The sequence below is a fragment of the Brienomyrus brachyistius genome, unplaced genomic scaffold (assembly GCF_023856365.1).
Source record: "Brienomyrus brachyistius isolate T26 unplaced genomic scaffold, BBRACH_0.4 scaffold54, whole genome shotgun sequence".
NCBI lineage: Eukaryota > Metazoa > Chordata > Actinopteri > Osteoglossiformes > Mormyridae > Brienomyrus > Brienomyrus brachyistius.
The window spans coordinates 1,546,518-1,562,042 of NW_026042329.1; the positions used below are offsets into that span (position 1 = coordinate 1,546,518).

General features: G+C 45.7%; 1 protein-coding gene across 1 annotated transcript; it reads left to right on the forward strand.

Moving 5' to 3' along the window:
• Nucleotides 1–1,004: 1,004 nt before the first annotated feature.
• Nucleotides 1,005–14,393, forward strand: LOC125724082 (ADP-ribosylation factor-like protein 5B). The gene is made up of 6 exons (XM_049001038.1): nt 1,005–1,559; nt 5,516–5,576; nt 9,630–9,777; nt 11,740–11,823; nt 12,132–12,283; nt 12,789–14,393. The coding sequence occupies exons 1-6, from the start codon at nt 1,514–1,516 to the stop codon at nt 12,835–12,837; spliced, it is 540 nt and encodes a 179-aa protein (XP_048856995.1). The 5' UTR covers nt 1,005–1,513; the 3' UTR covers nt 12,838–14,393.
• Nucleotides 14,394–15,525: the final 1,132 nt, after the last annotated feature.

Consider the following 15,525-nt stretch of genomic DNA (forward strand, 5'->3'; position numbering starts at 1 on the left):
CAAGTCGCCGGTGGCCGAGCCAGAGTACAAGCAACCAAGGATCGGGTCCAAGTTAAGTACAAAACTTATAAAAGGCCAGGGATGTTCAGAAATAGTCTACATGTGGCAGAATGTATTAACTGTTGTCAGAAGTACCCTGACGAAAGAATCAAGAAGACAGCTTCCTCTCCATTACCTATTTTTCCATCGCCCATAGATTGTTTAGTTATAGTCATATTCGACTCCTTTAAAAAAAGAGTCGAGGACCTTCTGATGGAGAAAGCCAAACACACTCTTGTGTGACATGGGTAACCTCTAAAATACTTTTTAGACAAATATATGGTAAAGAATTTGCATTTCAGGGGGAGTTCAGGGGTAATGAACCTTGCCAATGTAAGCCAATGTGAATGACTAGAAAAAACGTAATGTATTTGGTAATATATTCTTATATCCTATTATTGTAACATGGTATAAAGCACCACGTGCTATTCACTAGCAGAAAATAATCACATGTGCAGGCTAAACAATACCATTTGACGAGGAAAATTAAGCATTTCTCCTTAACAATGGAAAGGAAATATTTAAATTATTTTAACGTCAAGAACTGGACTTAAAAATATGGGCCAACCTACCTAGCCAAGATCCAAAATTTTGCATATTAATGCTAAATAGGCGTACGTAACTTCTGGTGCAACAATGTGCAATATAATAATTTTAAAAGTATATTAATTATTTCTTTGCATACACTCAGATACACGTTCGTGTGAACAGTTTCAATCCTTGCAACATTTTAAAATGAATGGTTAATTCAACGGATGATTACATTTTTCATTGGTCAGATTACTTTAGATTTTTTATTTCTTTCAATTAAAAGTGCTCCAGTGCCTTGTTTGGCTAAATCAAAATTACTACTGATTTAATCCCTTGTATCTATATTGTATTTAGGCCTACTTATTTTGTTAGTGTATATTATTATATGCGTGCATTGTACTACTTGCATAGCAGTTTGGGAACCGTGCACGTCACGGGGGTGTAACCCTAAGCCGGGGCGGGTGCTGCAGATCAGAGGATCCCTAAACCGCGGCGCTGCTGGGCGCTGAAGCCGCAGTTACCCGGCGCCTCGACTCTGTCTTTTCCCAGGCGCTGCGTGACTTTCCCCTTACCGGCTTTGCAAATACGGACGGGTTGTTTAAAAAACGCAGATTAACGCAAAAACATAAATATTTATGATTGTGGCTGTAATGACAGGATTGTCGGGTTGACAATCTGAAGCGCTCCGGCGTGGAAATAGGGCTCTCCGGGACAAAGGACGGACATCCTGGTGCTGGTGGAATGGTCATCGTTAGCCTTGCGGCTAGCAGGCGAACTGGGAGCACCGGACAAGGGGATCGGGGAGCGGAGACAGCCCAGCGTGCAGCCGGGGGGCCGAGAGAGAGCGGACGGCCGCCGGTTGATGCCACCGGCAGCGGGTAGTTTACCAGCCAAGAAACTGATCTCAGCAAAACATCCAAACCAGCATTAATAATATTCAATAATGGGTGTTATATTTGCCAAACTCTGGAGTTTTTTCTGCAATCAAGGTGAGTTAGATAACCACCCACACCCCCCGGCCGGGTGCGTCTTACACCGGCTAATGGATTACATAGGACCATCGGGGGATGGCCAGGCACTATATAACAAATATACAGTGATAATAGCTAAACAATTGACATAATAGAGTGTATTTAAGACAATCTTTCTGTTACTATGTATGCTATTTGTTTTTAAAGGACGCGAAAAGTTACATAATCTATTAACTTCAGATGCATGTGAGGTGGCCTGTAGTGATATTTGAAACGAATTCCAGGGTTCCCAAATCTCACGCATCTGGCGTGACACGCTTTCAGACTCCCAGGCTCACGCAAGTCTTAAGGCAAATCCACATTATTCCATTATAAACCTAAAATTAGCTACGTTTAAAGCGTTGCGGTAGTTTGCAAACCCTACGGACTATTTACAAGGTAATTAAGCTGCTACATGTAAATATGTGTGCTCACTTCTGTCGAATTGAAAATTCAACTCCAGCCCGGTAACCCTGGAATAGAGTCATGTTGCTAACAAGAGTAGGTAATGGGGAAAAGTGAGTTTTGTTAACTAGTAGGGTGTTTTTCACTTTTTGGCTTTTAAGGTAGTCTAATTTCTGTCCCGGCGGCTGTTTGGTGAGTTAATATTTATCTAGCAGATGCCATGTACAACATGTAGCCGAGAGGGCTATGGTGAAGCAGACACACCAGAATGGGTCCAGCTGGCCTGTGTGGCGCCCTTGTGTTGGTGAATAACCGTTCATTGAAGGCTTATCTGTCGCGTTTAAATGCGCGATTTCCCGGTTTCTGAACAATAAAAAAATCCCGCGGCTTCTTGTGCGTCCGGCCACAGATCTCAAGGCGACAGATGTTGGTGGTACAATAGATGCAGGGGTCTAACACATGATTCATCCCCCCTTTACCAGCTGGTGGTCCTCCCTCATTGTGGGGGGCTGGGAATTCCCCCTTTGTTAAGTTTGTGGTTGACCTGGGGGGCTGTGGGCTTTCAGAATAAAGGGACATGGCAGAAAGCATGAAGCCTTGGTCTAATTGGTGGCACGAGAACCCCCCTCCCCCGTTTTTCATTACAGACCAACATGCAGTTGAAATGGATGACCCCCCCCTCCCAACAAGTGGTGTGCATGCGGCTGTAGCACTGGAAACCACTGTGTTTTGCTCTTTAAAATCTGATTTACTCTGCATATCATTTTCATTTGCCAGTCTTGGACAGAATCTCGGGGTCTTCCCTGAGATTTCTGCATTTCGTTAGCGGTCAGTACTAGCTGATGCAGCTCACTGTTAACAGCCGCAGTCTTGACAAAATGCTCTATATATAGTTAAACACATCCTACTTATTTTGCGAAGAAACTAAATTCACCATTTCTAGACTTTACTTTGATTCCCAATTATTTAAAAATGTGCATTTCTGCAATGTCAGGACTGGTTTTGGTTAAAAAATGTCAACTGGTTTGGTTCTATACATTTTAACATGAAATCTTCCATCCTGCCCTGTATGTGTTAGCAGTCTGTCGCAAGACTTCACAGAAAGTAATAATTTCTTCTGAAACTTAGAGCTCCACTGTTAAAGAGAGTGCTGAAAATTCTCACAGGTTCACACAAGACAAACGTCTGATTTTCTCCCAGCGTAAACTGACATAATATACTGTGTGCAGTGAGTCAGATCAAATGTTACTTTTTGAAATGTTGACTTCTTTAAAGAATCTCCCTGTCCTTTGGCAGTAGTTTCCATGCAGGTACTTAAATGGAGACATGACTTGTAGTGACATGTAAACCATCTCCAGGAAGATCAAATCAGTCCTTTTCAAACCAGCTTCCCTTGCCTTTTGGTTGGTTGATCTGTGGCTTGTTTGGATCCTGGAAAACCTGCTGAATCTACTCCCACATATGTACACTTGTTGCCAGGTTTCAAAACCTTCTAATCTCTAGGAATCTCCTAGAACCTTGGGTTATGTTCATGAGATTCCTCTACTCGACATACAGTATAGTTTGGTTCCTTTGTGGGCGCATTTAATCCAAACAGCTTGCACTGTTGACCTGGCAGGTTAGGATGCCAGGCATGTGATCGGTTGGTTGCAGGTTCAAATCCCATGTTTGGCATTTGGTTTTAGCATTGGGCCTTTTAAGCAAGGCCCTAAACTTCTAATTACTCCAGGCACTGGTTGACCTTGCTATCTCAAAAATGTATGTTGCTTTAGATAAAAGCATTTGCTTAACAAGTGTAAATGGTCTTGCTTCTTAAATTTATCTAAGTAGTATTTGGTATTTGGTCAGTATTTAATGACTTGCTCCTAATTAAATACAGGGCATTGTAGATTTTTTTATATTCCCAAGCAATTAGTCTCAGCTATTGACGTTGTTTCTCTGTATTGGACACTTTTACGAGTCCAAATTCTCATTGTGGTCATATATATATTATTGATCTATGTGTTCTGCATTCTGTACTGCGGTTAATGCATATTTGCATTTTTGTGGTCAGTCCACTCTTGTCACTGCAGGAAATGCAGCTGTCAGTTAACAGATTTCTAACGGGTGGTTGGTCCTGCGTCACATGGACATGAAGGTGTCCTGAGGCTCTCCACAGCAGGGCATCTCTGCTGAATGTTCTAGAATGTTCTGTGTGGTGACCCCATTAAGCCATAACAGAAAATGAGCTCATTAAGGGCATTTTTATATGCACGGCAGCCCACTTCCCGGTTTAAATTCTCCGGCTTCCATCGGTGGTGGCTCACAGCCTGACCACTGTCCTCAGGAAGTAATCCCAGTGCCGTATCTGCTGTTGCTGGCCAACACGGTCGTCATGGATGACATTCCCACCCCCACTTCCTTCCTCCTTATCTACGATACAGTTAATGCTTTTGACCCAAGGGGCAGATCATTCCGGAAAAATAGCCCCTGTGCCCTAACATCAGCACCGAAGGCCTGCCAGTGTCAGAGAAACGGTTTGATCTTGCCGTGAATGATGAGGCACTGGCTGACTGCTGATCTGCTATCCCACCCTGATTGGTTATCCATGATGGTTGCCTCCTGGACTGTGTTTGTGGCTCAGCCATCTTTCAGAGGTAGTTCAGCTGATATCCTGGGTCAGATCTAGTCTGTGCCCACGTCTTCACTGTCCGCTAGCACAGGAGTATCTTGAATATGTTACGGTGTTGGCGGTTGTGTGTGTGACTCATTGGGTTAAGACTCTCTGCCTATGATCAGAAGGTTGCCAGTTCAAATCCCATGGTTGGCAGAGTGTCACCTTTGGACCCTTTAGCCATGCCCTGATCTTCACCCTCAGGTGATCCAGGGACTAACTGAACCTACTTTCTCAAAACAGTGTGTCTCACGTCCTGGGTCAGATCTATTTTGTACCCAGGTCTTTGCTGTCCAACTGGAACAAAAACATCCCAAATATGTTATAGGAGAACTCTCCTAATGTTGTAAGCTAAGCTTGGACTCTTCCAGAACTAAAGTTCAAAAGAGAAAGAGAGTTTCCAAAGACATATGTTATCCCCTGTAAAGTTATTGGTGCCTTCGAGCTGTTTTAGGTTACACTTATGGGCTGAAATGTCATCTTGTGTATGTGTGCAGCAGTACATTAATCAAAGGAAATGTATACGAATGATCTAACGCCATTAATATGGGCGGCTAAGCGGTGGGGAATATTTCCCAGTTATGGCCTTTCCTAGTGAACCATTCAGTCGCATTGCTGTGCCATGACTATTAAGTGGGTCTCGCTGTGCGCTGTGTTCTGCATCGCCGGCTGTGTCACACTCTTGCGGAGACTCTCACGCTATTGGGGTGGGGGTGGGGGGGGGTGGCTTCTGGGCAAGGAAGGAAGCTAGTGGGTCATGAATGAAAAGGAATGAGGTCGGCCACAGGAAGTCACACACGTTGGGGGGGTGGGGAGGCTTGGAGCCAGGTCTCTAAGTGTTCTAGAAAGTTCTAACCTCTATGTTTTCATCCTGCAGAACACAAGGTGATCATCGTGGGCCTGGACAATGCGGGGAAGACCACCATACTGTACCAGTTGTGAGTAGCCACACATGAGGTTGAACCCTTGCCGCCTCGTTTGCGGGAAACTTTGTTTACGATTTAGTATCTTTATGGTGTTTATGCCATGGGATCTCTTAGGCCTCATGGAAATAAATCCACTGCAGTAAACATCTTTGAGCCCTTGTGGGGTCTTGATGGCACAGATAGCCACAGTGGTCTTTGATGTCATGGTAACACCACTCCCTTCGTCAGAGTGTGACATGGCAGATCATGTCCTCTCTCATCCACCAGCTTTCTTTAAAATGTCATGGTCTTCACACCCTGATCACACCTACCTCCATCCAGGGACGTGCACAGGACAGGGCTAAGGTTGCCCACCTGCCCTATTTGACTCAATCTGCCCCTCCTTGAAAAAACATTTATATATATTTTGTCACCACACAAAGAGGAAAAAAGATGCGCAAGTTATCTGCGTCAGGAAAATGCTTTTTGATTTCAGTCACATACAGTAGCAACTCAACAGATTCACAACTTAGTGCAGCTCCCTGAACGGGCCCACCCCACCCCACTGCATTGCGCACCTACTGAACAGTGGCAAACTGCGCGCATTTTTTAAAAACGCCACCTGATACGCTTCATGTAAGGTAGAGAGAAATGCATATGGCAGTAACGCTACCGTTACAGACTCATTCTGAGACTAGCTACTTCGCCATCGAGCTGTTCACTTGCACTCGGCAAACTTATAGGCAAAGCGAGCGGACGTAGCGTCTGACAGCTCGGCCGGTCTGTTCCCCTTTCAGCTGCGTCGCCTGCATCCACGGCACTAGAGCCAGAGCCTGCATCTTGCAGCTGCGCATTACACACTGACGACGTAGAAATGATTAAGGACAAACTATCATTTTTTTATTAAATGAATTTTGAGTCCGGCCTCAGTTTCCCACGTAATGAACCAGGCAGTTACCAGATAGCATGTTAGGTTATCACATGCTAAATATTCTGGTAGGAAACGTACACGTCTGCTGATGGTTATTCTCCAACATTTGTTTTTACAAGAAGCATAAATGGTGGAAGTAATCATGCCCAGACTACCTTAAATCCAACAAGTTACCCCGATAAGCCAGTAAACCCGCTTCGTAGTACAGGCCACTGGTGCAGAACCTGTGTAGAGTCCCAGAGGCAAACCATTTTATTTGCTCTGATCCCACCCACCATCCACGAATGGCCGACATGAATGTGATACCACACGGTTGATCAGCTGGACTAATTAGGCAGCTACCAACATGCTTTGCACTGCACCGCACTTTACATACTATAAATGAATATGTGTGTTTGTGCATTTATTTTAATATCAAGTGTCGTGACCTTGTCATTTTTGCTGCGGAATACGTGTGTTTCGTTATTGTGTAACTATACCTGTAAATTGTTGGCTTCCCTGTCTGTGCCACTGCTAATATTAAACCAGGAATGGCTGTCAATAAAGAGAGTAACTTTCATTTTGAATAGGGCTGTCATCTCCTCAGTCACCCGCCCCCATACAGTTATTTGTGCTCTGTATGTGGCTGTGCTGCATGGAAAACATTCTTTGCCCTCTAGGGACATCTAACGTACAAGATGGCAGCATCATGTTGTTTTCGCCAATGTGTTCGATTTTCATTCTGTACAGACATCGTCTGAGGTACCTGGCCACTTTTAACCACTTGTCTAGTACAAGACTGCAGTGGGCCTGGAGCCTATCCCAGAATGCACCGGGCACAAGGCAGGGGACACCTTGGACAGCTTGCCTGTCAATTTAAGAGGAGGGAACACTCACATATCCTTCTTGAATAAGAGAATTTTCTTTAAATTTACCTGGGGCATTATGACCTATGTTTGCAGTTTTGGGGAGTAGCTACTAACTGACCTAATTTTCTGTACATTATAAGTAGTGCAGCTACTTTTAAAATGCTGTAGCTTTTAAGAGTATCCTACAGCGCAGATATTAAGTATTACCAGATGAAATAGCTTCAATGTAGTTAGCTACTTTTTCTCTGTAGCTTTTTGTGTGGCTAACTACTATATTAAAACAGTAGCTTGCCTCTAGCCTAGCTACTTTTTAATCATAAGTAGCTTGTAGTTTGAAAAGGTACTGCAACAGACTGTTGGATAGGTGTCTTATTGTGAAGGCATGTTGTTATGGGATAGAGGAAGTGTAAGGAGAGGTTCCGGGTGGTGATGAGCGGGGAACGGAGTATGTATGGCAATAAGAAGGCCGCCACTTGAGTTGAACACTAACGGGTCTGTTCCTTCTGTTCATTATTTTCTTTATTACTGCAAAGTCAGGCAAACCCAAATAACCGGCTACAGTAGTGTTTCAAAGTAGCTTCCCCGGCACTGTTTGTTGTTAGGGTTTTTCTTCTGGGGGAAAGTGATTGAAGTGGCGAGTTCTGGATCTGCTCACAGCAGACTGAGAGCGGTGGTGTCTTAGTGTTTGAGACTGGGTCAGATTTCCCTGTCAGGGAGGCCCCAAAATCCCTCTGGCATTCCCACGAAAGAACTCCCCATCATGTAAAAATCATAGCCAGCAACCACTTGGCCCTGTCCTTTGTAAGGGATAATCTTTATATCAAATCAGCTGCTGTAATACAAATTAAATACCCCCATCCACTTTTATCATAGCGTCTGAAGGCAACCAATCCTGAATCCATTACGTTTACATTACATTTATTCATGCGGCAGAAGTACGAGGGAGGCAGATGATATATCTCCAGCGTACAGCTGCTAAGGAGCCGGTTTAGCTGCAGGTGCTGCTAGGCTGAGCTTCTAGTGAGGAACCAGTACAGCAGTAGTTGTGGGGGACAACAGCTATAGGCGCTTGCTTAAAACCACAAAATTGTAATCAGAAATGTGATAACATGTCATTAAGTGTGCAGACATATAATCAACTCAGAAATATCCCCCAAGGAAAATGGCAGTAAGAAACTAAATCTAAATCTTAAAAGAAGTGCATTGTACTTTTTTCTTTCAACCCAAGTGCTTGGTTGAGCCCGTTGGGTAATTTTGCTGGGTTATTTTCAGTGTAAGTACCCAGTCTTGACCCAGCAGGGGTTATTTTGCTTTAGATCTTAACCCAGAACTTGGGTAACTGTACCCCCGTTTTGGGAACCCATGTTCTCTCTCGCCTCATTCAAAAACATCTTCGTTGGAACTGCTGGAAGACGAGCACACAAACATCCTTCAGACGGCTGATGTGGCTCAGATACAAAGATGAAGTTGTTACCATATAAAGATTAAAATGCATTGTTTTGTTTTCATATCACCATAAATGCACATATAATAAGTATGCATTTACACTGTTACCACAATCGATTGTCGCATTTATCGTTTCTAAAGGTGAATGCGTACTTGCGTAACAGTTATGTCTGTCCCCGGTTATATTGTCTTTCTTTTGCCAGCTAGGTAACCCGGCCGATTATCGATGCTGATATTTAGCATTTTTATGTTTATTGGTATCGGCCTTTTTTTCCCACCAATAAATATTTAAAAAGTGCTGCTTTGTTTCAAACGCGCTTCACTGCCTGTACTTGGCACTCTGTGGTCTAGAGAAATGTCCCACCCACTACGCCATCTGATTTGTTAGGCACCACGAATCCAGCCAATCGACATGGAAAGATGAAGGCACTGAAAGTCCAGTAGTGCTGGTTGCAAAGCTCAAGGGGCGTGGAATCTCTAAGGCAGGGGTGTCAAATTCCAGTCCTGGAGGGTCAGAGCCCTACACATTTTTGGGTTTCCCCTTATTTAACACACCTGATTCAACTCCCTGCACCTCTTTGTGTCAATTGCCACACTGCTCTTGAGCTGAATTATTTGTGATGGAACAGAGAAAGAGCTAAGCTACTCCGGCCCTCCAGGACTGAAGTTTGACACCCCTGCTCTAAGGGAACCTCATGGGGGCGTGTAATCACTTAGGGGCCCTCAAGGGGCGTGCAACTTCTGCAAGTTGATAGATTTATCCTTCGATTATGAGCCAAAATGTCATTTTCTGTTTTACTCATTTTTAAAATCTATGTAATCCATGTAAAAGACTTTCCTTCTGCTGTTGTTCTCCGACAGCTTGATGAATGAGGTCGTCCACACGTCGCCCACAATAGGAAGCAATGTGGAGGAGATCGTGGTGAAGAACACGCACTTCCTGATGTGGGACATCGGGGGCCAGGAGTCTCTGAGGTCTTCCTGGAACACGTACTACTCCAACACTGAGGTACGGCCCCAGTAGGCGGATGCAGGGCATGGCCGTGTTTCTGCAGTGCTGGTTGTGGCAGCCATGCTGGGTGTGGTTCACAGCTCCAGGGCCAACGGTATGGTGCCAGGTCGAAATCTTAGATATAACTAAGCTACGTTTGAAAGAACTTTCCAGTGATACATGGCAGCTTCTGATTTGGGCCAGTTAAGTTGGTTTTGGGGATGGGGGGGGTGATAACATTTTCCCCATAATTCCTTGGTTTGCAAACTCAGCCAATAATATACCACCTGGAATCCGGAACAGTATTGAAATAAAATGCTGTTGCTGATGTAGTTCACTGGTGATTTTAACAGAACGAATCTTGGTCTGTCTAAATGCAAATTTTAAAAGGCACTTTTAACAGGTTGACCAAGGTGAGAAATTCTTGGATTTTTTAAGGTGGGGAGCATAAGAGGGGCCATAATTTATACAGAGGGGGCAACCTTCTTTTTAGCCAATAATATGTTTTGAATTTGTGAGTGACAGGGGAGGTAGCACTCCGGGGCCCAATCAACTTCCATCGAGGGCCAGTGCCCCCTTCGCTGCTTTCCAGTCTTGACCTCCATCCATCCATCCATTTTCCAAACCGCTTATCCTACTGGGTCGCGGGGGGTCCAGAGCCTATCCCGGAAGCAATGGGCACGAGACAGGGAACAACCCAGGATGGGGGGCCAGCCCATCGCAGGGCACACACACCCCATTCACTCACACATGCACTCCTACGGGCAATTTAGCAACTCCAATTAGCCTCAGCATGTCTTTAGACTGCTGGGGGAAGCCGGAGTACCCGGAGGAAACCCCACGACGACATGGGGATAACATGCAAACTCCACGCACATGTGACCCAGGCGGAGACTCGAACCTGGGTCCCAGCTCTCATACAACTCATCAAGCATAAAAATTAAGAGAAGATCTATTTGCCATTTCTAGATACATAGGAATTCCTTATGTTTCACATACCCCAATTTAGTTTCTGAGAGAGAGACCGTTTAGGAGTCAGAGCTCAGGGTCCCAGAGGTGTGAGGCAACAGTGCTAACCACTGCACCACCATGCTGAACCCAGTCTTGACCTATGTCACAATAAAGCTGGAAGGAGGGTTTGCTAAGCTTCCTGGCCGCGTGTCGCTTGGCCTTGTGAGAGGCGTGGGGCAGCTTAAGGGTGTTGGGTTTTGATCTGTGACGCATGTGATCCAGGGGGGTTTCAGCTGCGTGGCAGCATGAAGGGGAGCAGCTGGTGTGTTTGTTCAGGGGGAGTGAATGCAGAGGGCGGTTAAAGGTGGGGGGGTGTGAATGATGCGCGTGTGTGGTGGGAGGGCCTTCCTGCTGTACCCTCGATTTCCCCCACCCCAATGTGCCGGTCTGTGAGTCTTAATTTAGTTATTTGCACAGTATGAGTTACATTTGCAAAGAAGTGCGGTCCATGAAAACATCCCCCCTCCAGTCTTCTCCAAAAACCTTATTTTTGGGTGTTTTTATAGCCTGATATTTATCATTCCTGTGCAATTTGAAGTTCTGTAATTATATATAAATATACTTACTACATTCACACGACAGCTTGATCTGTTTCAGTTACATCATCCACATGTAATGAAGATAATTGGGCCGTTTCCACTGAAATTATAATCAGGATGATTTGGGTTTTTTTTCTTTTGTTTTTTTTAATAAGAGAGTGTGGGCACAGTCGCCCTGTTTTGGTTTGGAGGGGGTGGTGAGGTGTGTCGTATTTCCCTGGAACTACCTTTTCTGGATTGGCTGGTTTAGGGACTGATGTTTCCATCATTGATTGTGTGTCTTATGAACTTAAAATGTGCCGGCTTTGCAGTAACTTTGAATCGACTCTATTTTAGTTTCTTGTCTTGTCTTGAAGCCTGTGGGAGGTGGTGGGGGGCCCCCGCTGTCCCCCAGTCTGAGGTGTTTCCTGCCTTTCTCACCCCTCCCCAGTTTGTCATCCTGGTGGTAGACAGCACCGACAGGGAGCGCCTTGCCATCTCCAAGGAAGAGCTGCATAGGATGCTTGCTCATGAGGTGAGCGCCCCCTGGCTGTCGATCTCATAGCTGCATGACACACACCTTCATAATTCCACCTCTTCCCTGAGCATGGCAGTTCTCACAGGGGGGAGGAGGTTTAAGAAGAGGCCCTAAACAATGGCCTGATGTGTACTGCATAACAGATGGTATCTGAAACCACTGTATTTACAGTAAATAAATGTCATGTGTTCAGGGGTTTCAGGTATGGCCTTAACGAGCCCCAGGGGCCCGGTGTGACCTTGAGGCCCCCATGCCCCGCCCCCGGGGCATTTGTCCCCTAACAGTTCTGTGCTCCCATGACGCAGGATCTCCGCAAAGCCGCCGTGCTGATCTTCGCCAACAAGCAGGATGTGAAGGACTGCATGAGCGCTGCCGAGATTTCCAGGTCCCTCACCCTCAGCTCCATCAAGGACCATCCCTGGCACATCCAGTCTTGCTGTGCGCTCACAGGAGAGGGGTACGTGTCGCAGAGCGCCACCCTGGTGGCCACCGTCATTACTGCTGGCTTTACACCAAGCTTCCCCAGAAGTTGCACGCCAGTAATTGCTTAGAGATAAAAAGGTAAACGGCATCTTTAATCGTACTCGTCAAGTTAAGCCCTTACACCATATACTGGTCCATTTAATACGGGGACCTATGACCTACCCAGCTCTCATACAACTCATCAAGCATAAAAATTAAGAGAAGATCTATTTGCCATTTCTAGATACATAGGAATTCCTTATGTTTCACATACCCCAATTTAGTTTCTGAGAGAGAGACCGTTTAGGAGTCAGAGCTCAGGGTCAGCCAGCATTCTGCACCTCTGAAGCAAATGAGGCTCAAAGGCCTAGCAGTGATAAGATTGCCCTATCATGCTGAGCCACACCCTGCCCTCCAGTTGAATGAGTAATCCCAGTGAATGGATTGCCTTCCCCAGTGTTTATCCTGCTGTTCTGTAACCCAGGGGTTTCTCTCTCCAGGCTGTGCCAGGGTTTGGAGTGGATGACCTCCAGAGTTGGACTCAGATAACCAGCATCCTGGACGTCCCCACCCCACCCCCCACCACCTCCCTGACCCTGCCAGACAGACTGCATAAAGATACGTTGCAGGCTGCTGTGACATGAGCCTGATGCTGGCCTTGGAATTCCTCCCACAGTTCCCTGCTACACTTCCAGAGGGACGGGAACTGGTTTGCAGATTAGCCAATGACGTATTGCCTGGAATCCAGAAAGGTGTGCATGCGTGAGTGAGTGAGAGAGATGTCTTTTGGATAGAGAGTTCTCATTATAGAAACCATTGACTTAGAGGCCTGAAATCACTGTTAACATGGCAAACCTGACACTAAACTGAACAGCTGCTTCGGGGGGAAATGTGTGTGTGTGTGTCTGTGTGTATCTGCACATGTGCAGCATGAGGGAGAAGTGGACAGAGGTCACCTCAGAGAGCATGTATCTCAGCACAGTTTGTGGGGACCCCCGAGTGCGGGGATTGGTTAGGGTCACAGCCCCAACCCCTTCAGACAGACTCCTCCCCTTCTCCGTGCATGTGTGTTTTACTCAACTATCAGTTGAGTGACGAGTTAGTGAGTGTGTGAGAGGACACAGAGTGGGTCATCCCATCTGCCTTATTCTCACTCCCCCCCCACCCCCACAAATAGCACTACTTGTTGCCAAGAGCAGCGGGTCCTTCTAACTGGCAGTATGACAGGTCTGTGTCCATATAAGGAAGTCTTCTGAAGAGTATTCACTTTTTACTGTGCTCAGTAGTCCTTAATATTAACTCCTGTAAGCTTTAATCTGGATTCTAGAAGTTGACTCTCTTCTCATCTCTCGGTTTTCATTTCATACCAGCAATCTATGGAATTTGCCCATGTCTTCTATAAGAGCGCCTCCTATTGGTGGGGAGGTGTTAACGTCTTTTAAAATGCGTTGATTGGGGGTCTCAGATGTAAAACCGTGCCAAACTTCCCACGGTGCCCCCTGGGCATTCTGGGATTGCATGTAGAGCCTGTAGGTGTGCCTTTACCCAGGCATACCTGACTTTGTTTATTCAACTGCTGCGGGTTTGTGCCAGGAAGCTGCCGTGCACCTGATCTTGGAACACGCTGGAACTTTCCACGTCAATGGAACACTGTGGTCCCTGGAGGGGGTTGTGACAGAAACCTGCCAAATGTGGTGGTGCCTTTTGGGGGGTAGGGGGGGTCAAAACCATAGACCATTTATGCTTTTGGTAACGGACCTCATTTGTCCCACCGCGGGCAAAGCGCGTGGCACTTAAATCACATTCATTTCTCTTTTTAAAAGTAGTTTACAGATGAATGAACAAGTGCAGCATTCTGAGATGTTTTAAAATGGGGCAGAGATAATTATGTACAGGATTCGCAACTTGTTTTTTTATTAAAAATGGAATGAAAAATGGAATGTGTGGTTTTTATTTCCACTGATAAACCTCCCCCCAAAGTGAAAGCACTGGAACGTTTATTTAATGTTTAGTGTAGTGACTGTGTGTAGCCACCAGGGGGTCCCCACACAAATGCGTGGGAGTGGTAAAAGTGGTAATCATGGCTGCTCACAATAATTGGGCAGTAAGCATTTTCTGGGACAAACAGAACACACCCTTCTCCAAGGTGCTTCTGTACTGTGTTTTGTTGTTTTTTTTTGAGCTGAAGCAGGACGTTTTCTAAAGGTGTCCTTTGCCACTAAATCAGGTCTTGGAGGTGTGAAAGCTTAAAGGTCATGATGAGGATGCCGGCCCTCTGCAGGGTCTGCCATTGGATGGCGCAGAGGGAGGGGGTGGCTCTTGACACGGGTATCCACAAAAGCAGGGTCTGTTCTGCTTTTACTTCGAGACACAAGAAGCTGGCAGGCATGCCGGTGGATCAGAAACTGCACGATTCCCTAACCCAATCGCAATGCGCCCCCTACAACTTAAGCCCTGAACCCTCACAGGCTTAACTGACATCAGCTGGTAAGTTTCTAAGTGCGAGAATCTGCAAGGGCTCAAAGTAGTATGAACAGGAATGGGACAGCACCTCGTGACGTTACATTGACATTGCCTAAACATCAGTTTACTCCTTTCTCACAAAATTATATCATAAAGCAAAAACTAAAAGAAAATAATTGTTTACCGTTTACTCTTCTTGGCATCCCCTGGTAGCCTTGTGTTTCACGTTACAAAACTGTGGGTAATTCCCTAAGTCAAAGAATGTGTGCATAAAGGGCTCAAAATGCGTGCGAGGGAGCCCTCATGCACTTGGCAATTAGGCCGTGGGACAGCCCTAATCCAGGGATATTCAGATCACGGTCCTCAAGGTCAGCGCACTGCTGATTTTCCAGCCTTTACCTGTGAGCCAGGTATGAAGCCTCTGTGGCCAATCAGAATCAGCAATTATTAAACCAACTGCCTGGGAAAACTGAAAACAAGGCCTGGATTAGAAACTGAAGGCTGGATTTGAAGACCCCTGCCTTAAGACTCCTCAAGGCCCCTGAGTGTGGATAATGGGATTGAGCCACTCAGTAGTAGCTCCCTCAAACTATGCATGTGTGTGTAGTGGGTCCCCTGTTGGTCACAAAGAGTCACTAAAATAAAAATTAAACATGTTGCTTGTTTAGGGGCTGCAGATGTAATGTGTTATGTTGGTTTCTACAGGTGTGGCGTCATGGTAATTGGAACTCGGGTGCATTTCTAAAAAGCATAGCTGCCAATTACGCTAGCAAT